The sequence below is a fragment of the Eremothecium gossypii genome, chromosome V (assembly GCF_000091025.4).
Source record: "Eremothecium gossypii ATCC 10895 chromosome V, complete sequence".
Taxonomy (NCBI): domain Eukaryota; kingdom Fungi; phylum Ascomycota; class Saccharomycetes; order Saccharomycetales; family Saccharomycetaceae; genus Eremothecium; species Eremothecium gossypii.
The window spans coordinates 1,044,089-1,065,383 of NC_005786.2; the positions used below are offsets into that span (position 1 = coordinate 1,044,089).

General features: G+C 50.8%; 9 protein-coding genes across 9 annotated transcripts; 5 read left to right on the forward strand and 4 right to left on the reverse strand.

Annotated features, from left to right (window-relative positions):
* Positions 1–62: 62 nt before the first annotated feature.
* Positions 63–2,771, reverse strand: CDC15 (serine/threonine protein kinase CDC15; the record flags this gene model as incomplete). The annotated part of the gene is made up of 1 exon (NM_210434.1): positions 63–2,771. One exon carries the CDS (start codon positions 2,769–2,771, stop codon positions 63–65), a length of 2,709 nt encoding a protein of 902 aa, NP_985080.1.
* Positions 2,772–3,766: 995 nt separating this feature from the next.
* On the forward strand, positions 3,767–5,818 carry YAT1 (carnitine O-acetyltransferase YAT1; the record flags this gene model as incomplete). The annotated part of the gene is made up of 1 exon (NM_210435.1): positions 3,767–5,818. The coding sequence occupies one exon, from the start codon at positions 3,767–3,769 to the stop codon at positions 5,816–5,818; it is 2,052 nt and encodes a 683-aa protein (NP_985081.1).
* Positions 5,819–6,586: 768 nt separating this feature from the next.
* AGOS_AER225W (AER225Wp) lies at positions 6,587–10,486 on the forward strand (the record flags this gene model as incomplete). The annotated part of the gene is made up of 1 exon (NM_210436.2): positions 6,587–10,486. The coding sequence occupies one exon, from the start codon at positions 6,587–6,589 to the stop codon at positions 10,484–10,486; it is 3,900 nt and encodes a 1,299-aa protein (NP_985082.2).
* Positions 10,487–10,864: 378 nt separating this feature from the next.
* Positions 10,865–11,815, forward strand: THI20 (trifunctional hydroxymethylpyrimidine kinase/phosphomethylpyrimidine kinase/thiaminase; the record flags this gene model as incomplete). Its single annotated transcript, NM_210437.2, has 1 exon — positions 10,865–11,815. One exon carries the CDS (start codon positions 10,865–10,867, stop codon positions 11,813–11,815), a length of 951 nt encoding a protein of 316 aa, NP_985083.2.
* Positions 11,816–12,190: 375 nt separating this feature from the next.
* Positions 12,191–14,128, forward strand: RPN4 (stress-regulated transcription factor RPN4; the record flags this gene model as incomplete). Its single annotated transcript, NM_210438.1, has 1 exon — positions 12,191–14,128. The coding sequence occupies one exon, from the start codon at positions 12,191–12,193 to the stop codon at positions 14,126–14,128; it is 1,938 nt and encodes a 645-aa protein (NP_985084.1).
* A 428-nt stretch (positions 14,129–14,556) lies between these two features.
* Positions 14,557–15,459, reverse strand: GPM3 (phosphoglycerate mutase family protein GPM3; the record flags this gene model as incomplete). Its single annotated transcript, NM_210439.1, has 1 exon — positions 14,557–15,459. The coding sequence occupies one exon, from the start codon at positions 15,457–15,459 to the stop codon at positions 14,557–14,559; it is 903 nt and encodes a 300-aa protein (NP_985085.1).
* A 220-nt stretch (positions 15,460–15,679) lies between these two features.
* On the reverse strand, positions 15,680–17,839 carry AGOS_AER229C (dipeptidyl-peptidase III; the record flags this gene model as incomplete). The annotated part of the gene is made up of 1 exon (NM_210440.1): positions 15,680–17,839. One exon carries the CDS (start codon positions 17,837–17,839, stop codon positions 15,680–15,682), a length of 2,160 nt encoding a protein of 719 aa, NP_985086.1.
* A 285-nt stretch (positions 17,840–18,124) lies between these two features.
* Positions 18,125–19,369, reverse strand: ARG1 (argininosuccinate synthase; the record flags this gene model as incomplete). Its single annotated transcript, NM_210441.2, has 1 exon — positions 18,125–19,369. The coding sequence occupies one exon, from the start codon at positions 19,367–19,369 to the stop codon at positions 18,125–18,127; it is 1,245 nt and encodes a 414-aa protein (NP_985087.2).
* Positions 19,370–19,875: 506 nt separating this feature from the next.
* On the forward strand, positions 19,876–21,231 carry BRE2 (Bre2p; the record flags this gene model as incomplete). The annotated part of the gene is made up of 1 exon (NM_210442.1): positions 19,876–21,231. The coding sequence occupies one exon, from the start codon at positions 19,876–19,878 to the stop codon at positions 21,229–21,231; it is 1,356 nt and encodes a 451-aa protein (NP_985088.1).
* Positions 21,232–21,295: the final 64 nt, after the last annotated feature.

Consider the following 21,295-nt stretch of genomic DNA (forward strand, 5'->3'; position numbering starts at 1 on the left):
AGCTAGCGTTTCTCAATGTTTGGGCATCGCCATATTGAGAAACATAATTAAGTAAATCATAATCAACACCCTGATGGTAATCTCCTGGGTACTAGAAATCCGTCAGAATCATGCAACGGCCGACCGTTATTATTATTTCCATTTTCCTTGTTGTTTAATGAAGCAATATCTTCGCACAGCTGGCGGATAAGGATGGAGTCATTACCCACCTTGCCCAGATGACCCTTGCGAGAGGGCGGCGGCGAATGTGATGCAGATGCAAGTGGTGTTTCTAACAAAGAGGTAGGGCCAGCAGCAGCAACATGCAGCTGTGAAGACGGTCTGCTAGAAGACCAGTTAGCTAACAGGAACTTGGAGAGTTGAGAGACAACGTGCAGTAGGTGTTGCTCATCGGTATTCTTTATCTGTTTTCCAAGTGCAGATTCCAACAACCTTGCTGGTGTAACTAACTTCGATGGACGACCAGCAGGGGTATATTCTAAGGCCTTCGTAAGGACTATTTTCAAAAACTTCAGGGCATCAATCTGAATTATTAGACTCGCCTGGTAAAGTTTGAATATGCGAACCATTTTTTCCACAAACTTGGGAGCCATGACCAAATCGTAACATAGCTTGCCGCAGGGTGGGAGAGAAACTAAGCGTGTGAACTTCGTGATGAACTTGGGGAATTGGTCTTCCTTTTCAAAAAAGTTAACTATTAGCTTGTCACAGGGGATCGTTCCGCTTGGGAGGCTATCTTGAGTAATCTCTATGTCGCTGCTTCGCTTGTCTATATGGTATGCGCAGCCCTCACGAAGGGCAAAAAGCATACAATTGAGAAGAATTTCGACAGTCCCAGTGAAAAGGTCAGGTTGTTCAAAGAAACGGTTACCAATCAATAGCATCTCTGGAAGCGCATCTCTGTTCAGCTCGTTCGAAAGGTCCACACATATGTTTAAGCAAGCCGACCAATGCAAAAAACGGACGTTTGACTGTAGGTGTGCAATGAAATCCAAGAAGGCATGACTTTCTATCAATTCGCTCAGTCTCAATGAGTTTAGATGTGAGGCATAATAACACACTTCGAGGAATATTTTGACATTCTTGGGGGTGGCATCGGCAGGAGGAATGAAGTTTAATAACCAGTCGATGAAATTATCGGGTAGGGTCTCGCCTGCAGGGTATAGGGTGGAGTCCATTTTGAATGAAATGGAACTAGCAGATGATGAAACAGATACTGAATTGGGAGGGGTTTGCGTGAAGTCCACTGCATGCGTCCTTTTCAGGATATTATTCAAGCACTTGAATATGATATGCTGCAGCCGTACAGAGCCGCGGAAACTAGGCAACATTAGCTTGCTAAGGTCAAATCTAAAAGCACGCGATGTCGATAATTGTAACATTATCACCTCGGATAACTTGTTACCATGCAATAGTTCTTTCAGAAGAACTTCTTGAAGGGAGGAAATTGAGCTGCACCATTTACACCAGCGTTCAAAGGAGAACATACGCTGGACGTGGTCCACTATCTTCAATAGCAGCGTGGAGTCATGTAAATCATTAATCCTTGAGAGAATACCACATTGAACTAGCAATGGAATACTCGATGAAAAATAGGTCACCAAGATTTCTTCAAATGGCAACACTTGTGGGATGCCACCCAGCGCAATAAATCCTTTAGTTCCTGCGCCCGATACATACTCTTTATCAAAGGAAAACACACCAAAGAGTAGACTAGCCCGGTTGGGTTCGTCTAAGTTGCACAATTCGAACATGAGGTCGGTAATATCTTCTGCTGTTATGTTCTGCAGTATTGTCTCCGGAGAAGATATAAACTGCCCTGATCTTAGCTGTTCAATGTACTTATAGGGCCCATCAAGCTGCTTTTTGCCAGGCGAAGATTGAGACACCACAGTGTTCACCTCTAGGAAATCTTGGTCCCATCTATCCTCCACAAGATCGTCCTCCTTGAACTGTTCCAGCTTGTCTCTGCCCTCTTTCAACCAGCCATGTTGCAATAACTGGTGGGCCTGCGGCCTCTTGAACATATTCTTCTGGAAACACAACTCCATAAAAGCCTTGCACTCTGCCGAGAGGTGCTCCGGCGGATAATAGACGTCGTTTACGATCGCATAGCACGCAGCCTCGTTCACCAAATTATAGAAAGGCGGGTTCCCTGTTAGCAACTCAACGACCGTCGCGCCCAGCGACCATATGTCGCTGACCGTGGACGCACCCTTCCCCAGCATCACCTCCGGCGCCATCCAGTTCGGCGATCCCGCGTACGTCATGGCCATATTGTTGACGCGCGTCGACACGCCGAAGTCCGCCAGCTTCACCACGCCGTTTTCCGTCAGCAGCAGGTTGGCCGCCTTGATGTCTCGGTGGATCACACCCTGGTCGTGCAGGTACTGCAGCCCCCGCAGTGTCTGGCGCACATATGTTTTCGCCTTCGCCTCGCTCAACGCCTCCTTCTTGATCAGGTCGCGCAGCGACCCTCTGATGCAATACTCCAGCAAAATGTACAGCTCATGTGACGACTGAATGAACCCGTGGTACTTCACAATGTTCTCGTGCTTGAGATTTTTGAGCAAGTCGATCTCGAGCATGTGCTCGTGCAGCTCCTCCTCATTCTCGTACTCGATCGCCTTTATCGCGATAACCTGATCCGTCGCCCGGTTCACCGCCTTGTATACCACGCCATACGCGCCCTTGCCAATCACCTGCTTCAGCGCGTAGTGCTTGCGTTGCCCTGTATGCCGCTGCGCTGGCGTTACGTTCACCCTGTGCATCCTTGGGACGTCCGCTATTTTTTTCAGCCTTCTCCACCAACCGTGTAAACCTCCTTGAAGAAGAATAACTCAAACCCAACGATTCTGCCTGTTGCCCCCGAATCTAATCTCACGCCCTATATGCTGTTTTTGACTTTTCTTCAGGGCTAATTCGACATCTTTTAACCCTTAACTGATTTATTTGTTTTGGTTTTTCGTACGTCGTAGTATCACCCCCACGGTTTCCATAAAGGTAACCGTCCATGCGTCGTTCGCGGCACGTGATGGCAACTGTGGGGTGCCACAGCAGCAACTGGAGCCCTGCAATTTGGTCGCCAAGAGTGCCACTCTTCCAGTGGTGGCAGGAAGCAGGCGCCAGTCGGTAGGGGTCATGTGACAGATAGGTAACTTGATACGAAGAATGTGCCGTGAAGAGCGACCGCTGCAGTGCACCTCAGCGGCCCGCCTGGCGGATTAGCCGCTGTCGGCCTCGTGCCGCCAACCGACGGCGCTGGGCGCAGCGCAGCACCGGGTGGCGGTGCATGCACGGGGCTGCTGTGGAGCACTGTGTGCGGGGCCACGCAGCGACTGGCAGTGCCGGGTAGCTGGACGGCGCTGCGCAGGCTAGAGGGCGTCTACGGGTGATCTGGGCACGGGAAGGGGCTGGCTTCAGACGGCGCCCGGCGGGGCAGCGCCAGCCGTTGGGACTGCGCGGCAGCGGGCCGGGCTTGCCTTGGACACTGGGGAGCACGTGCCGCGCGTGACCAGGCGCTGGGCGGCAGCCACGCGTGGGCGGCACGCGTGCGGTCACGTGCCGGGTGGGTCGTTGCCGTAGCAACGGATGCAGCAATGGATAAATGGGTTGGAGCAGGTCAGTACATGCAGTGACCTTTGCTGAACGCAAGCGCAGATATTATCGAGGGTTGAGTCGAAGGTTAGCAATTATCTACCGCGGGGTGTGGTATATATAGAGGCTGCGCTCTGCGGCACTTTGTTACTCTGTTAGATAGCTCAGCATGGCGCAAAACAACACGGGCCTCGATGACAGCCAGCTGGACCGGTTGCCCATCCCACCGCTGGCGGACACGCTGCAGCGGTACCTGGATCGGCTGGAGCCGCTACAGGAGGAGCACAAGTTCCAGAGGACACTTGCTGCGGTGCGGGCGTCGGAAGAACAGCTGACGTGCCTGGACAGACGGCTGCGACAATACGACAGCGAGCTGGCGTTGGTCGAGCCGGCGACGACATATATCGAGCAGTTCTGGTACGACTCGTACCTGCAGACCGACGAATCGGTGGTGGTGAACATCAACCCGTACTTCCAGCTGGCGGACGATCCGACGATGCAGAACATCTCGCGGGGCGGCTTAGGGGAGCACTCCGTGCAGATAAAACGTGCGTCGAAGCTGGTGGTGTCTATTTTGAAGTTTGTGAGGGCGATCAGGCGCGGCTCGCTGAGCCCAGACACGGTGCGCGGCGTGCGCCTGTCGATGGACCAGTACGCGAAGCTGTTCGGGTCTTCGCGGATACCGCCGGGGCCCGGAGAGGACTCTTGCCATCTGCAGACAGATCCCACGTCGCACCACGTAGTGGTGATGTATCAGTCGCAATTTTACTGGTTTGATGTTTTGGATGTCAACAATGAGCCTATTTTCCAGACGCCTGAGGAGCTCGAGTGGAACCTGTACTCCATAATAATGGACAAGGAGCGCGAACAGGGTGCGCCTTACCCGTGGGGCGTGTTCAGCACAGAGGTGACGGGGGTGTGGTCTGCGATTCGCCAGCACATAGCAAATGCGGAAGATCACACTAACTGGAACAACCTGAAGATCATAGACAGCGCGCTCTTCATCATATGCCTCGACGATGTCGAGATCGCAGAAGGAGTTGAAATGGCGCAGTCCATGCTGTGTGGTACCTCTGACATCCAGGTCCCAACGCCATCCGAGTTGAAGCAGAACATCAATAACGGTATCCCATCCGGAGTGCAGCGTGGCACGTGCCTGAATCGCTGGTACTGCAAGCTGCAGCTCATCGTCACCAAAAATGGCAAGGCTGGGATCAACTTTGAGCACACATGTGTCGATGGCCACACGGTTTTGCGTTTGGCGCGGGATATCTACACGGACAGCATTCTGAACTTCGCTCAGGGGATTACAAAATCAGTACCGACTGTGTTCTCATCTGAGCCATCGTCGTGCCCGTATAGGAACGGATCTTCAGGCGCCAACTTGATCACCATCCCGAGGCGACTGGAGTGGAAACCCGACTCTTATCTCTTGTCCTCGCTGCACTTCGCTGAGACACGGTTAAGCGATATGCTGTCACAGTTTGACTTCGCGGTGGTGGACTTCCGTCGCTATGGCTCCAATCACATCAAGACACACTTCAAGACCTCACCCGACGCGTTCATGCAGATGGCATTCCAGACAGCATATTACGCATTGTATGGTAAATTCGAGATGACATATGAGCCCGCTATGACGAAATCGTTCCGCAATGGCCGCACAGAGGCAATCCGCACCGTCTCGCATGCGTCCAAGACATTTGTGAAGTCGATGTTCGACAACGTTAGCACCGATAAAGAGAGGATGCAGCTGCTGCAAAGCGCGTGCGCTCACCACTCAAAAATCACCCGCGAATGTGGCGCAGGCCAGGGCCAGGACCGCCATCTCTACGCTCTTTACTGTCTGTGGAAAAATAATCTCTGTGACGAAATACTCTCCATCCCTCTGTTCGAAGATCCAGGTTGGGAGTTGCTCACGACGAACGTAATCAGCACCTCTAATTGCAGCAACTCCTGCCTCAAGAGCTTCGGCTTTGGTCCTGTGTGCGCCAATGGCTTCGGCATCGGATATATCATTCGCGGTGACAGCCTTTCCATTGTGATCACGTCACGGCACAGACAAACCAGGAGACTGGCTTCGCTGATTGAGCGGTTTCTCACCGAACTAGAGCGTACCGCCCAGCGGGCCAGCTCCGAAGCCGGCTTACGCGCCGAAAAGTCCAACGACCTCAAGTACTTGCTATCCGGTTACGACTATTTCGATGTCAGCATCCTTGGCTAGCAACCTACGTAGCGAACTCGACGGGCCGATTCCGCACCCTCCGTGCGGAGGGAGACCACTGCCTGTTTCCGTATCTAGACACATATGATTATGCTCTGCAGCTACTTCCACGGCGACCGCGCGCGTCGATAATTGTTCCATAGCTACGTACCCTTATGTAGGGCGGTCTAGAAACTTGCTCTGCGCTGCCTGCTTACTCTGCAACCTCCGCGCTTTAGACAAATAGATGCCCTACTGAGGCACGCGGGGCTGTGGAAGAGCGAAGAACTCAGTGCAGGATGCCACAATTCGTCTCGGTGCCCTCCACGTACGTGCTTCCACATAACTGCGCCGCAAACTTCGAAAGCGCACCTCTGACGTTTCACGTTGCCTTCCAAATATGCCGCCAAACTGCGGTCTATCTGCACTCACTGCCTTCATCTAAGCACCCATCCATGTTATCTTTTTGCTAAAAACAGTGGGTAGGTATGTACGCAATTGGTTAATCTCTAATATAGCATTTTCGCTGAACGCGAGTTTACCAGGTGTCCAAAAGTTATCCAGGGACACCATCCACAATAGGATAGAATAGACCGAGAACAAGCATTCTACTGCCAGAACAGTTCTAGTCTTCTCAGGTCGTCTTGGATTTGCGGAATTTAAAGAGAGAACTCGCTTCTTCTTCGTTAAACATAAGAAGGAGGTCTACTGCATCCCTGGAACTGAGTTGCACGACTTCATACATTGCGTGCTTGTTGAACTTGCTAGAGGAACTTGGGGAGCGGCGTCATGAGTGACACAGAGAGAACCGACGCGGAGTCGCGACAGGGCGGTGTGAGCAAGCCCCTTCTAAGACTCAAGTTGTTGGACGCATTGCGGCAGGGCGACTTTGACAACTTGCGGCGCCTGCTTCAGGCCGGGGACTTCCAGCCGTTGGAGGACGCCGACATCCAGGAAGTGGTACAGTTGCTGCTACACTACGCGGTACAGGTTGCGCCTTTTGGTCTAATTCGGGAGATTGTTTCGCAGTGGTGCGGGGACAGTGAGGGCGCAGCGGAAGGCGGCGCGCTACGGTTGGACGTTAATAAACAGGATAGCGACGGAAACACGCCGCTGCATCTAGCGGCCCTACAGTCCCGCGCAGACGTTGTGCAGTTACTAATGAATCATGCCGCGATCAACGACTGCATCGTCAATCGTGCACACCTGCAGCCAATTGAAGTGTGCAAGAACTTGAACATTGCGCAGATGATGCAAATAAACCGCGCGAACTACGTTGCAGAGGTCGCGCACGAGTTCCGGCTCGCGTTTAACAACCGAGACTTTTCCCATCTGGAGGCGATATTGAGCAATGCACGGAATGCGGAGCTATTGGATATTAACGGCACGGATCCGGAGACAGGAGACACCGTTCTACACGAGTTTGTGAAAAAGCGTGACATTGTTATGTGTCGCTGGATTATAGACCACGGCGGGGACCCTTTTAAGAGAGACAAGCGGGGTAAACTCCCTATTAATTCCTTGTCGCAGCCTGCTGCGGATGCAGATGGAGTGTCTGAAGCCGGAAAAACCGCTGCTGACGCCGAAATTAAACAGTTGCTTGAAAAGGCTGCCCGGGAGCAGAGCGTCATTGACGTGACGAACAAGCTCCATGAGCCACCTTCCTACAAGGGTTACTTGCGTAAGTGGACCAACTTTGCGCAAGGTTACAAGCTTCGGTGGTTCATTTTAAGCACTGACGGAACATTATCTTACTATAAGGACCAAGATGATACCGCAAATGCTTGCCGTGGCTCTCTGAACATGTCGACCTGTTATTTACACCTGGATTCAAGTGAAAAGCTCAAGTTCGAAATTATCGGAGGTAGTGATGGTGCTATAAGATGGCACCTAAAAGGGAATCACCCAATTGAGACAAACAAGTGGGTCTGGGCCATTCAAAGCGCGATCAGGACAGCTAAAGACCGGGAAATTATGCTACGTAATCCGAACCATGCTCCTACACACGAGCAACCACAGTCTCCTCTACCGCAGGTACAGCAGCAGGTTATGCACTCGAGCACAAGTATTCCCGTAGCTAATATGCGTATAGGGGCCTCAACCACGACATTACCAAGTATCGGATATAAGATGTCTACAGTTAGCATGAAATCCGGATCGGAGCAACGTAGGAACCCAAACTTACTCGATACTCGTCTGGTCAAAACTTACTCCAATACTTCTGTGTCCTCAAGCGATGTTGAATTGAATGATAATTTGACTGATTCCGGAAGGCAGTACGTGGCCAAAGTGAAAAGTAAACTTCCTTCTCGGAGTGTCAGTGGATCTAGTTCGCAGACACATTCTACCACCGAATCATCGCATGTATCTCACAAGATCGCCTCTAATAAAATCTCTCAGGACGAATCTCTTCCGCACGGTGGCAGTGCAGGGCACTCTCTAATATTAAGGCCGTTCGAGGAATATGAAGAGGAAGACGAAGTAGAGGATTCGATGACGCATGCAAAGTCGTCTGTTGTATACAACGATGAAGAAGATGTGAAGGTGAATTATGGACCGTATGCACAGGAACTTTCAATGTTGCAGCGCTCGATTATAATTGAGATATCGACGTTGAATGAATTGCTTGAAGACGGCAGCACAACGGAAGACGTGTTAGAGGCCGCTAGGAAGTCACTTATCACCATTAACAAGAGCTTTGCACAACTAAACAGGCTGACGGAAAGGAGAGACCAAAGACTTGTTAAGATGTTAGCTAAACAACGTGACATAAACAACCTGTGGATCAAGTCTGTTAAAGAGTTGGAGATGGAATTGGTGGAGAAATCTGAGAAGCTAGCTAACATGGATCGTGATAGGAGGGATATTAAGAAGCTGCTACAAAGGAAGATGCACGAAGCATCTGCTCTCCCTGAGTCTGCATCACTAGCAGATGGCACGAGTATACCAGAGCTTCTTCCAAAGGACTCTACACGGCAATTCGCCGAAATTGTGGAGCTAATCCAATCTAACCAGTCATCGGACGCGGAAGACTCAGAGACCGATGAGTTCTTTGACGCGGAAGATGCTGTCAAGGACGAGCAAACATTATCTACACCTTTGGAATCACCCGTGCAACATGATGAGCTTGGAGATGAAAGTCCGGCTAAAGTTGTTGAAAGCGCACCAGTCGCAAAGGAAGAGCAGAGGACGGAAATTGTCATAATTGCTCCTACCACCCTTGAGAGCGGTGAGTCAGAGGTCAGAGGCAACAATACAGAATCAGATGTCATGACACTTGGCAAGACACACGTGCCTGTTATACCGGAAATCTCAGAAGATGATGTCCCAGCCCTAGAAAGTACACAATCCATTGCGCCGACCGCCGCAACATCCGATGGGTTTGCCGTGAACCAACTACAGATGGCCAAGGAGAATGTTATTGTTGGCGAGGGTACTTTTCTTGGCTATGAAGATGGTGTCCGGAAGAAATTGGCCCTCGATAAAGATGAACGTCCAAAGATTAACCTATGGAGTGTCTTGAAATCTATGATCGGCAAAGATATGACTCACATGAGCCTACCGGTAACTTTCAATGAGCCGACTTCTATTCTACAGCGTGTTGGTGAAGACCTTGAATACAGCGATTTGCTTGACAATGCGTGTTCGTTTTCGGATTCTACCCTACGTCTTCTCTATATTTCGGCATTCGTGTCCTCCTCATACGCCTCTACCATCAACCGTGTTGCTAAACCATTCAATCCGCTATTAGGCGAGACATTTGAGTACGCGCGGCCGGATAAGCACTACCGTTTTTTTACCGAACAGGTGTCGCACCACCCCCCCATCTCGGCCACATGGACAGAGTCCCCTAAGTGGGACTTCTTTGGGGAGTCACATGTTGACACGAAATTCTACGGGCGTTCCTTCGATGTGAAGCATCTTGGACTATATTACATCACCTTGCGCCCAGATGACGGAAGCGGGGAGGAGATATATACCTTCAACAAGCCTAACAATTCCGTGATCGGCATCCTAATTGGAAAGCCAGAACTTGATAACCATGGGGAAGTGACGGTCACAAACCACAGCACAGGCGATTACACCACGCTGCATTTTAAACCCCGTGGCTGGCGCTCTGCCAATGCTTTCGAAGTCCGTGGGGAAGTGTTCGATTGCAACGGGGTCAAAAAATGGGTTCTTGGTGGTCACTGGAACGAAGCTCTATACGCAAAGAGTGTGCAGAAGCACAACGCCTCAGATGAGCTTACGCTTGACCGCTCCAAAGCTCCCACAACTCGCCGTTCAAGCGTTTCTGGCGGGCCTTACCACGATGGCCGGAAATTCCTCCTATGGCATGCTAATGAGCGCCCTGTCTCGCCTTTCAATCTCACGTCCTTTGCCATAACGCTCAACGCTGACCGTCCTAGTCTCATGCCATGGGTCGCCATCACTGATACCAGGCGGCGTCCCGACCAGCGCGCCATGGAAAACGGCGAATATGACAAGGCTGCTGAAGAGAAACAACGTGTGGAGGAAAAACAACGTGCTGCCCGCAAGCTACGTGAGACCAACGGCGTACCATATGCGCCTGCGTGGTTCACGCGTGAAGTGCATCCCGTCACTGGTCAGCAGTACTGGAAGTACAACGGCCTCTACTGGAAGATGCGCAAGGAACGCAATCTACCGGTCTCTCAAGACATCTTCTAACTGGCTGGTAAGCGTACCGTAGCGTGGTAGCGTGCCCCGCTTTCTTCATCGCAGTAACTTTTGCCGCGTCTTTATCTCGCACACTACGCGTAGGTTATCGATAAATATATAATATATTCTCTAATACTAATTATCTTAACCCGGCGGTAGCACGCAATCGCGCAAAGCCGCGGCATAGGGCGACACCTGGCAGCCCCAGTCAGCGCCCAGCCGCCTGGCTGGCCGTGGCTGCCTCGTTAGCCGTTCCAAATTTTGCTCCGACGCGAAACCCACACTTGGTGTGGAAACGCCCGAGAAACAAAAGGGAATGCCCCCCCAGGGAAGCTCTAAGAGCGCCGGTGCATATAAGGCCCCGCGCTGCGCGCCCGCGCAGCCACCATGCCCGAGATAGTCCACATCCCAGACCCCGCACCGCAGCACCTGCGCGCGCGCCCCCGCACGCAGCCCACCGTGCTCACCGTTGCCGGTTCGGACTCCAGCGGCGGCGCCGGCATCGAGGCCGACATCAAAACAATCACCATGCACGGCTGCTACGCCATGACCTGCATCTCCGCCATCACCGCCCAGACGCCGCGCGCCGTCGATGCCGTTCGGGCTACGCCCGCGCCCTTGCTGGCCGCGGTTCTCCGCGGCCTCTTCCGCGACATGGCCGTCGACGCCATCAAGACAGGCATGCTCACCCCCGCCGCCGTGGACTGCCTGCTCGCCGCCCTCCGCGACCACCGCTTCGCCGGTCCGCTCGTCGTCGACCCCGTCATGGCCGCCTCCTCCGGCTCGCCGCTCACAGATCTCGCCGGCCCCGCCGCCCGCGCTCTGCTCCGCCGCGCCGCCCTTGTCACTCCAAACGTCCCGGAAGCTTGCCGCCTACTCGCCGCCCAGCCCCCGGCCTCGCCAGACGGCCTCGTCTCTCTGGCACAGGCTCTCGCCCGTGACCTCTCTACTGCGGTCCTGCTTAAGGGCGGCCACTGCCCCTACCCGCCCGACGCTGTGCTGGACGTGCTGGTTGACCCAGCTGACCCGGCTGGCCCGGTGACGTTTTGTGCCCGCCGCCTGTCCACCCCGCACACGCACGGCACCGGTTGTACATTGGCCGCCGCGATAGCCGCCAACCTCTCCCGTGCCATGTCGCTACGGGAAGCCGTTTACCGCGGGATCATCTTCGTGCACCATGCCATCGCGCTCCAGCCTGAGCGCAGCGTCTGTGCCCTCCCGGAGAACGGACCTGTGCACCACGCCTACGCCCTGAACCTGTCGTCCCCAGCGACCGCCCCCGAAGCTTCGAGAAAGGCAACTTGCCCAGATACGGCAACACCCACTCCTCCTTTATGACCAATTAGGCTTCCGCTTTCGGCCCCTGAGGAGCCCTTCGTACCCACGGGCGTGTTCCCAGCCAACGATTGAAAAAGGAAACCGCAGCGCTTATTAGTGGTGTCCTCCGTTCTAAAAGGCAGAAAAAAAGCTTGTAGCAGTATATGCCGCTGTTCTCACACCACTAGATCATATAACCCCCTATATATCAGCTTGACGCTGTCCTGCCCGCGCCTGTCTTCTCCATCTCTGGCGCAGCCTCCCGCTTCTCTTTCGACCGCTCCACGCATAGGAGCAGTATCTAGCATTTGTGCCGAATCGTTTGGCACTCTCTGCATAGGACCCAGGCGGGCCCCCATTACTCAGCGCAGAAAGGCGAGTCCACACACACACAGAATGAGCACGGCGGAATTGGAGCTGCGGAGGACGCTGGCCGACGTGCTGGACGACGAGCTCCGGATGCCAGACCACTGGAATGCCTCAAGCCACGCGAACAAGTCGTTCGAGGACCTGCTGATCTTGCCACAGGAGCACCAGGAGTACCCGCTGTCGAGCCCAATGTTCAAACACTACGCGGGGACGTACCCGTTGGGGGCGGGGACGGTGGCCACAGGGTCACTGAACTCGGCCATGCCGTCGCACCTGCTGGCCAGCCACGCGCCGATGATAGACGATACACATGCGGGCTACGTGGTTGCGGACGGCGCGGCGGCCGCGACTGCGAACATTTTCAACAAGTACGCGGACCCCACACTGACGACCACGCACGCGAATGGCGAGTCTGCTGCGTCGCTGCAACAGCCGCAGGGCTCGGCCAATGCGCCGCCACTGCAGCAAAACGTGCACTCGGTGTCCGGGCAGCAGCAGACAGTGCCGCATGCAGGCGTTGCTAAGACGCTCGGCTCTGGTTGCATGCTCACTCCGATTCAGCCTACAATATCGCTGCATAGCGTGATGGACGCAGGGAGCTCTTACATGCCCCGGTTGAGTTCAGCGTGCACGCCGGTGCTGCCTAACTTGCCTAGCTCGGCAACGGCAACGGCAAACTCGGCACAGTCGGCAGCAACAGCCACTAGCTATAACCAGATTTCGCCAAGCAAGTACAACCTCATTGATGATCACCAGACCCGTATTGCAGAACAGCGGGAACTTGAACTGCTAGATGATGAAGACTATATCAGAGACTACTATATGGAGGAGAATGGCCATAAGATGAATTACTTTTGGCCTCTGCAAGATAATATTAGTAATTCCCAGGTACACATGCACGACCCGATGCAGCAGCTTTTTGACCAAGATTTCGACGATGACCTCAGCGACGACGACGACGACGATTCCAACTCCTTGGAGCTCCTAGGCGAAGATTACGACGATGAGGATCGTGACAACGATGACTCGCAAATATTCGACCGCACCCGGAAATTAAACTTCAACCCGTCCGTGTCGTCGTACCTGCGTCCGCTTCTTAACTCCGAATCTTTTGTTGACACAGAGATAGTAGCCGATGAAACAAACGGTGACGAGTTCAATTACTGTGGGGATGACGACGACAACGAGTCTTCCGTCTTTGACGATGATACCTTGTTTGAGGGAAAGGGCGCCCGGAAGCCCAGTGTTGTTTGCGCCGAGAAATTATCGCGGGAGCAGACCGCCTTCGACGCGAAGTTTCTAACTCCGTCGCCTGGGGCCGATTTCGCTGGAAAGTCGCAATCGCCGGTGGTTGTGTCTGTTCCAATTCCTGTTAAGAAATCCTCCAAGGGACCCAACACTGCCAAGGCTGAACAGGCAGGGCTCATTTCCCCAGTGCACAACTCATCTACCAAGCTCATAAAACGTCTAGCCGCTAATCGGCGCAAATCTGCGGCTGCTGGCGCGGCTCCTCATGTCAGTAAAAAGGCGTCTACACCATCAGGCGGCACATCCTCCACCTCTAATGGCTCGTCGAATACTTCGATGACGGCATCAGCCAGTCCAATGGTCCACCATTCGCATTCCGGTTACCACGAGAGTAATTGCCACAGTAGCTCCTCGAATGATATAAACGAAGAACATACATGCCAGTTGATTAATTCAATTACTAAACAACCGTGTTTGAAGAAATTTTCCAGACCTTACGATCTGATCAGGCATCAAAAAACCATTCATGCAACCAAAAAAAAGATATTTCGCTGTCTCATCTGTATCCAAGAGCACGGTACGGAGGGCTATCAGCGTACCTTTTCGCGTGGTGACGCATTGAGCCGGCATGTCAAGGTCAAGCACGAATTAGTTGGTGAAGAAGCTCAGAAAGTCATTCAATTTGCTAAGGAGAACGTTGAATACGTGGAAGCATAATGAGGAAGATAACATTCTCATACTACATAAGACAATACTTATAAAATCATTTAAGAATACGAGGGAATTTAAATTTACGATCCACACACAGGAAGTTATTTCTACTTTTTATTTTTTTTACTTCTTTTAATTGTTATTCACTTATGGCATGGGGCACATAATGAAACTAACAGATACTCAATAATTTATTGCAATGATACACGCAAATTAACCACAGCTTCTGAAGGTTACATCAATTCATGTGGCAAATAGTACAGTTCTGTAATCCCCTGAAGTGTAACACATCCTTGCCGGCAATTTTTTCTATTTCGGCAGACCTACCATATTTGCTCTGGTTTTACGTATCTATAACTATCACATACCGAATTACTTATATACACACATTAATAATTTATTTTAAGACGTTACCTTCGATTAGTTGCTTGAAATCAGTTACAACCTTCGTTTCGCACGTTCTCCGCCTCCTTCCTAGCAGATTCGGGGTCTAAATAAAAGTGCCGAACGAAAGACATGTCACTTGCGTTCAGTTCGATGACCAGAGGATTTCCGGTAGGAATATCAATGTCCTTTATGTCCTCTTCCGAGATGTTTGCTAAAATCTTAAGAACAGACCTTACTGTACTTCCATGTGCTACTATAATGGCACTTTCTCCTAATTCATGAAGTAATTTCAGCACAACTTCATTTAAGAAGGGTGCCAATCTTTTGATAACATCCGCTAGAGATTCGTTACGAGGAAGTTCAATTGCTTTTTCAAGCTCTGGCCCATACTTGAGCCGGCGGTTGGGCTCCTTGAAGTCGTAGCCTGTCAGTGGCCCTTGTTCGTTATCCTCCTGGATCATCTCCCTACCTAAATCAACGGCAGGTGGCCGCCCATTGTAGTCTCTTCTGATGAGCATGTAATCACTCTTCCCAAACTGTTCTAAAACACTTGACTTTCTTTGACCCTGCCAGGAACCATAGTGGCGTTCATTTAGCGTCCAAACTTGTAGAACAGGGGTCTGGCCGGCTGCAGTTACCTTGTCAACTACTGCTAATGCGTCCGCGGTATCTACAACGGTTTGGAAAACGGCCGCTCTGCGAAGCTCCTTCATGATCACTTGCATGGTTTCAATAGTCCGAAGTAGCCTCGATGTATAACCTACGAGTGGAGGTTCAATTCCATGCTCCCTGCAAAACGAGGCGATAAGAGATGCTGAACTTCTCGCCTGGTCCTTTCCTTTATCTGTAAGGTGGGCATCGATCCACCCACAGAATATTTTCGCATGGTTCAGCTCTGACTCGCCATGCCGAAGAAGAAACAGCTTGACCGTCTTCCTATTCTCCGTCATTGCAACTTCTACAGGGGTATATAGTGTATCAGGAATAGAAGTTGCTATTTTATGGCTACGTAGTGTGTGTTATATAGTAAGGAGGGATGATTTGTGCTCTTTTACGGAACCACGGAAGGGATTCACGATGGACATCACATGAGCAAAGATACAAAGGAAAACTAGCTCAGGAATCCAAAAGCTAGTCAGCAGATGCCACCATTACAAAACCCACGAACGCTTAGTATTCTCTCTCAACGAAAGACTCAATCATTCCTTCAAAATTTGACTTGTATTCGCGCAACAAAACTTGTCCCTTAGTATTCAAAACCGAATTGGCCTGGATAAACTGTCTCCGTGGAAGCTTCTTCTTGCGCACCACGTCCCTAAACTTTGCCAATTCGGGCGTGACGGTGCTTCTATCAACGAAGTACTTCGACCCATTCTCAAAATCACCAGTTGCCTTGTATATGTGCAAGTGTCTCAAATAATCCTTCATTGACTCGTGGCCAGCGGTTTCAATGAGGTCAGCACGTAACTCAATCTTTAGATCATCAAAGTCAGATTGAGAGTAGGTTAGTTTCAGTAATTCTTTGTTTGGGGAATATTCCAAAAATGTCTTCAAGATAGAGAAACGAGCCTGCATATGAGCCTGGCCCCAATTCTTGGTAGCGGGGTCCCAAAAGTCCAAGGCCATCAAGCCTGACCGAATCATTACGAGATAGGAAGTGTAGATGATTTTATCTTGCTCCTCTTTGGTGGTGAAGCCAAAGATTGACAATAGTTCTCGATTAGTATAGAGATACATGGAAATGACCTCAGCACGACACTCTTCAAATGGGCCGGCCAACGGCCCAAACTTGGAGGCCCAAGTTTCACCCTTGGCATAGTATGTAGAAACAGGTTTTCCGTCAACTCCGAGTGGCGGATTTTTTATGTCAAAGTTGAAGGAACCATCTGGTAGCTCAGACAATAGTTTGCCAGAGCCATGGCCCAAGAGCTCGTGAATACCGACCTGCACCTCATATGCATCAATGTAATACTTATTGAATATCTCTCCATCTGTATCAGATAAAAAGGTAGGGTTCTGGTCTTTGATTGGGGCACTGACCACATTACCTAAAGACACATTTTTGAAGCCAACGTTTTGCCGCACGTCATCATAGTTTGGAATATTTATACCAGAAGGAATGCCGCTCCCAGTGAACGCTAAAACTTCCAAAGAAGTGAAGTCGGGTGCCTGGAATACTGGCTTCTCATATTCAGGCCCCCAAGGAAGTAGAGAAAGGAACTTTTCCGCAGCTGCCACCATTTCAGCAAATTTTTTGGTCTGTTCTTTGTTCCTTACGGCAACAAGAGATTCATACTCGCCTATGATACCTGCAGGATCCCTGTATGTCTCGATGAAGCCTGTATCTGTTTCAACTACAGGAGCAAGATCTTTGACCCATAATTTCTGTGATTCCTTGTGGGCTTTCATGTCACCCGTAGTGAAATGCTTGATATATTCCTCCATCATCTTGCGCTGTGTGTCATTTGCAGCATACTCCTTCGCCTTCTTCAAATATCCTGCGATCATCTTCATCTCACGGTTATGGTCACCAAACTGAAACTTCACAGTGCGACCATTAGACAATTTTACAGGCCCCGTAGGATAGTTCTCTGCGACCTTCTTCTTTGCAGACGCAACTAGAATTACAAAGTTCCCATCATCGCCTTTCTTCACTCTGATATTCTCTGGCATAATATCGAGTGCGGCAAAGACTTCCTTCTGCAACAACTGCATGTCGGCTTTACTAACGCAGTTAAAGTAATAAGCCGTCGTATGACCAAGATCCGGGAAACCTAGCATTGCAGATTTGGCATCAACGGCATAGACGCCAATCTCCACTAATTCTTTATAGGTTTTAAATGGACATCCATTAGTGGCAGGCTTCGCTTTCTTGTCGAGGCCGGCTTGTTTCAAAAGGGAAAAGAAGTGCCCTTGGGTACAGCGCGGAATAAACTTAGTGTCACCAAATGAATTGAAGTTCCCCAAGTTGCTAAGGAATTGAGAAGTATACTCTAAGAAGAGAGTATTCTCTTCTGATTCATGGTAGCGCCCGGCCATCACTTTATGGATACTTAGTAACATATCAAAGATCGATTCGCTTTCGTGAGACACTTGGCGTAATACCACACGCGAGCCGCAATGGGCCGCCTTAACGAGGTAGTGGGCATATAGTTTCTCCTTCTGAGTTAGCTGTTCAAAGAATTTTCGAGCGCTGAGCATAATAACGGGAGCATTCCGTTCCGCCAAGTATAACTGACTGAGCTGGTTGTTCGTAGTAGCCATCGTTCTTAGAATGCTAAATGTATTACGCGAATGTATCGATACTCGCTTAAATATCGACTGTAGCATATAAAAACGAACGAAGCAGTTGGTCCTGGTCCTTATTTATGTACAAGCATTACGTTCAAAGTTAGTGACCAATGTTGCAAAAAGCCTTTTTGGAGGATTTCATAGCGCCGTTTCCTCGGGGGGAGGAAGACTACTTTAATTTAGGCAAGTAAAGTCTGCGCCAGCCTCAACTGAGTCACGCCATCAGATGACGACGGATGGATACTCATCTAGCCGCAAGTATTAGTCGCTGATTTACGCGCCGTTCTATTGATCTGATTGGCTACTTCGGAATGTAAATAGAATTTACAAAGTCAGGGATTCACCTTTGTCCTTCTTGGATTGACCGTACTTTTTCATGCGAATTGCTTGAATAGCGATGAAACCAGTGGTATCAGTCGGCTGGAATCCGGTCAATTCGTCCATGGAGGACTCCGTCGCATCATACAAGTTCTCAGTTTCCGAGGACCTGCCCAACACAATGACATTACCCTTGTAAAGTCTCAAGCGAACCTGGCCATTTACCGTAATTTGGGATGGCTTAATCATGCTACGGATATACTCGCATTCCGGAGAAAAGTAGGAGCCATTGTAGAGGAGGCGAGAGTAAGTCGGCGTAACAAATTGGTCACGCAAATGCCGAACTTCTTTGTCCAGGGTGAGACCCTCGAGATCCACGTGGGCCCGGCGCAGGAGTGTCAGTGGTGCCTGTTCGTAGCAGCCACGCGACTTCAGGTTGATGTAACGGTTTTCCACGATGTCGATTCTGCCAACGCCGTTTCTACGCGCCACTTTGGAAGCCGCAAGAAAAATATCCAACGGTTTGCTCGCCTCTCCATCCTTGTAAATCATCTGAGTGGGGACACCCTCCTTGAACACCAACGTCACGTCCTCAGGCTCACTTGGTGCTTGAAGCGGGTCTGTCGTGAGCTTCCACATGTCTGCCGGTGGTGTGACATCGGGATCCTCCAAAATTCCAGCCTCGTACGATATATGCGCCTCGTTCTCGTCGGTAGACCACGGTTTGGCCTTGGTCTGCGCAACAGGTATCTGTTTCTCTGCCGCATACTCTAGCAAGTCATTTCTACCTGCAAACCGGTCGAAAAACGCAGGGTCCCGCCATGGCGCGATAACCTGGACGTCTGGCTTCAGCGCGTAGAACGCAAGCTCAAACCGGATCTGATCGTTGCCCTTCCCAGTGCATCCGTGAGCGACCGCAAAACAATGCTCCTGCTCCGCGATGTCAATCTGTGCCTTGGCAATCACGGGCCGTGCAAGCGACGTCCCCAGTAGATAAACATCTTCGTACACCGCGTTCACCTGCACCGCAGGAAACAAGACATCCGTCACGAACTGCTCACGGCAGTCAACGCACACAAACTTGGATGCTCCTATCTTCAATGCCTTCTCTTCCGCAGCCTGGAAATCTTCCTCTTGCCCAACATTAGCCATAAACGCTACAACTTCATAACCCTGCTCCAGTAACCAGGCGAGGATCACCGAAGTGTCCAGGCCTCCTGAGTATGCCAAGCAAACCTTTCCGCGTGCCATCTTGCTTCCGGATGTGAGAGATCTTCCAAACGAAACGCGTAAGGGATGTTTATATACTCCGAACAAGCTTATCACATGAATCAAAAAAAGTGACTCATAGCCATTCTCGCAAGAGTACACTACCAGACCACTAGCAGAAAAACAGAACTATGACTGAATGGTTGAGTCACAGAGCTAGGTAAGGCTTGATCTACCAAACTGTTGGTGCTCGCTACGTGTGTACGCCAACGTAGCTAGGCGGCTAAGACAGCATAACTATTGGGGCGGGTGACTCCTGCCGCAGGACACGAAAGAAAAGTGCACAAGTGGGACATTGAGTACAAAGTAGCGGGCAGGCGGACCCTCACGCGCAGATTATGGACCAATGCATAACCGTACTCAGACTGGTTCTGCTTGTAACACGTGATATGTAATATTTTGTCACGTGATGGCTTGCAACAGGCAGAAAGTTCAGGGCGTCGGCAAGCTCAGAGAGATCAGTACAAGCCGCGTGGGTAAAGTGTGCGATGAGTGCCCCAGTTATATCTTACCAGGAGGGCGATCTTGTTTATACAAACTCTGATGCGGCAAGGCCCGCGTTCCCGCAATTTGTCGTTTCCCATTCGTTGGACGGGCGGGAGTTCCTGACTACAGAAGATACGCCTCTGAACAAACGGCATTTCATTTACCAACCATGTGCGCCGAACCCGCTTCTCACGCAGATGAAGTACTGCACGAGCGAGTATCCATATGAGTGCTCGGGGATCAACACCATGGACAGGTCTGACATGCTGGCAATGGAGGCAGGGTCAAACGACTGTGTGAGCGTGCCCGCGAGCTGTGGCTGGCGCAGCGGCCGCTGCGACGTATGTCTAAAGGAAGGCATGGTATACTGGGAGATAGAGCTGCTTGCGGGAGGCGCATCTGCAGCAGGGGAGGGCGAGGACGAAAAGAAAAATCATCAGCAGGCGCTGAACTCGACACCCCATGTCCGGTTTGGCATTGGCCGGCGGGAATGCTCATTGGATACTCCGGTTGGTTGTGACTTCTATGGGTATGGGATCCGCGATAACCAGCTGGAATCCGTACACGATGGGAAACTGTCGCAGGTGTTACCGCCAACGCGACTTAAACCCGGCGACCGCATTGGGTTACTTCTCATGCTACCAAGCTTTGATGAGCAATACGAACAAGCTATGGAATATACGAGCTATAAGGTACAGGCACTTTCGGTAACCCCCGGGAATTCCGAGTTTGCGAAGAAACGGAACAAAAGCACAAACAAGGAATTCCAAAAAGCGCTCTTGCGCAACCACGATCCTAAGAACATTATCCGCGACCATATTGCGATTCGATACAAGAATCAGCTTTTTTTTGAGTCGACAGATTATGTGAGAACGACTAAACCTGAATACTATACTTCGGATAACCGGAGGCGTGCCGATTTCTACCAGCTGAAGGGCTCCTATCTGAAGGTATTTCTAAATGGCAAAGAACTGGGGAATGCATTTGAAGGGCTACAGCCTTTTCTGCCGCCATTTAGCGAACTCAACTATAATGAAAAGTTTTACATGAATCACTGGAAGTTTCATTCCGAAGCCATACCCTCGCGCGGGACGGACAGAAATAGCATATTGAAAAACAAGTACACCAATAACGGCAGATTGGGGTATTACCCAATGGTAAGCTGTTTCAATGGTGGTGTGGTGCGCATTATCACCCGTAAATCAGAATTAAAGTACTGGAACTTTGCAGTAAATGAGGGCATACAACGTGTTCATACGCTGGAAGAACTTCACCAACAGCAGACTGGGGAAGATATTGCCCTTGATATTATTGACGAACTCGAACTGGAGGCAATATACGGCAGCTTGAAAAGTTAGTCCCTTTGTCATACTGGGACGATGCTGAAAAAGTCACATTTTTAAATATTACTTGGGACAGCCG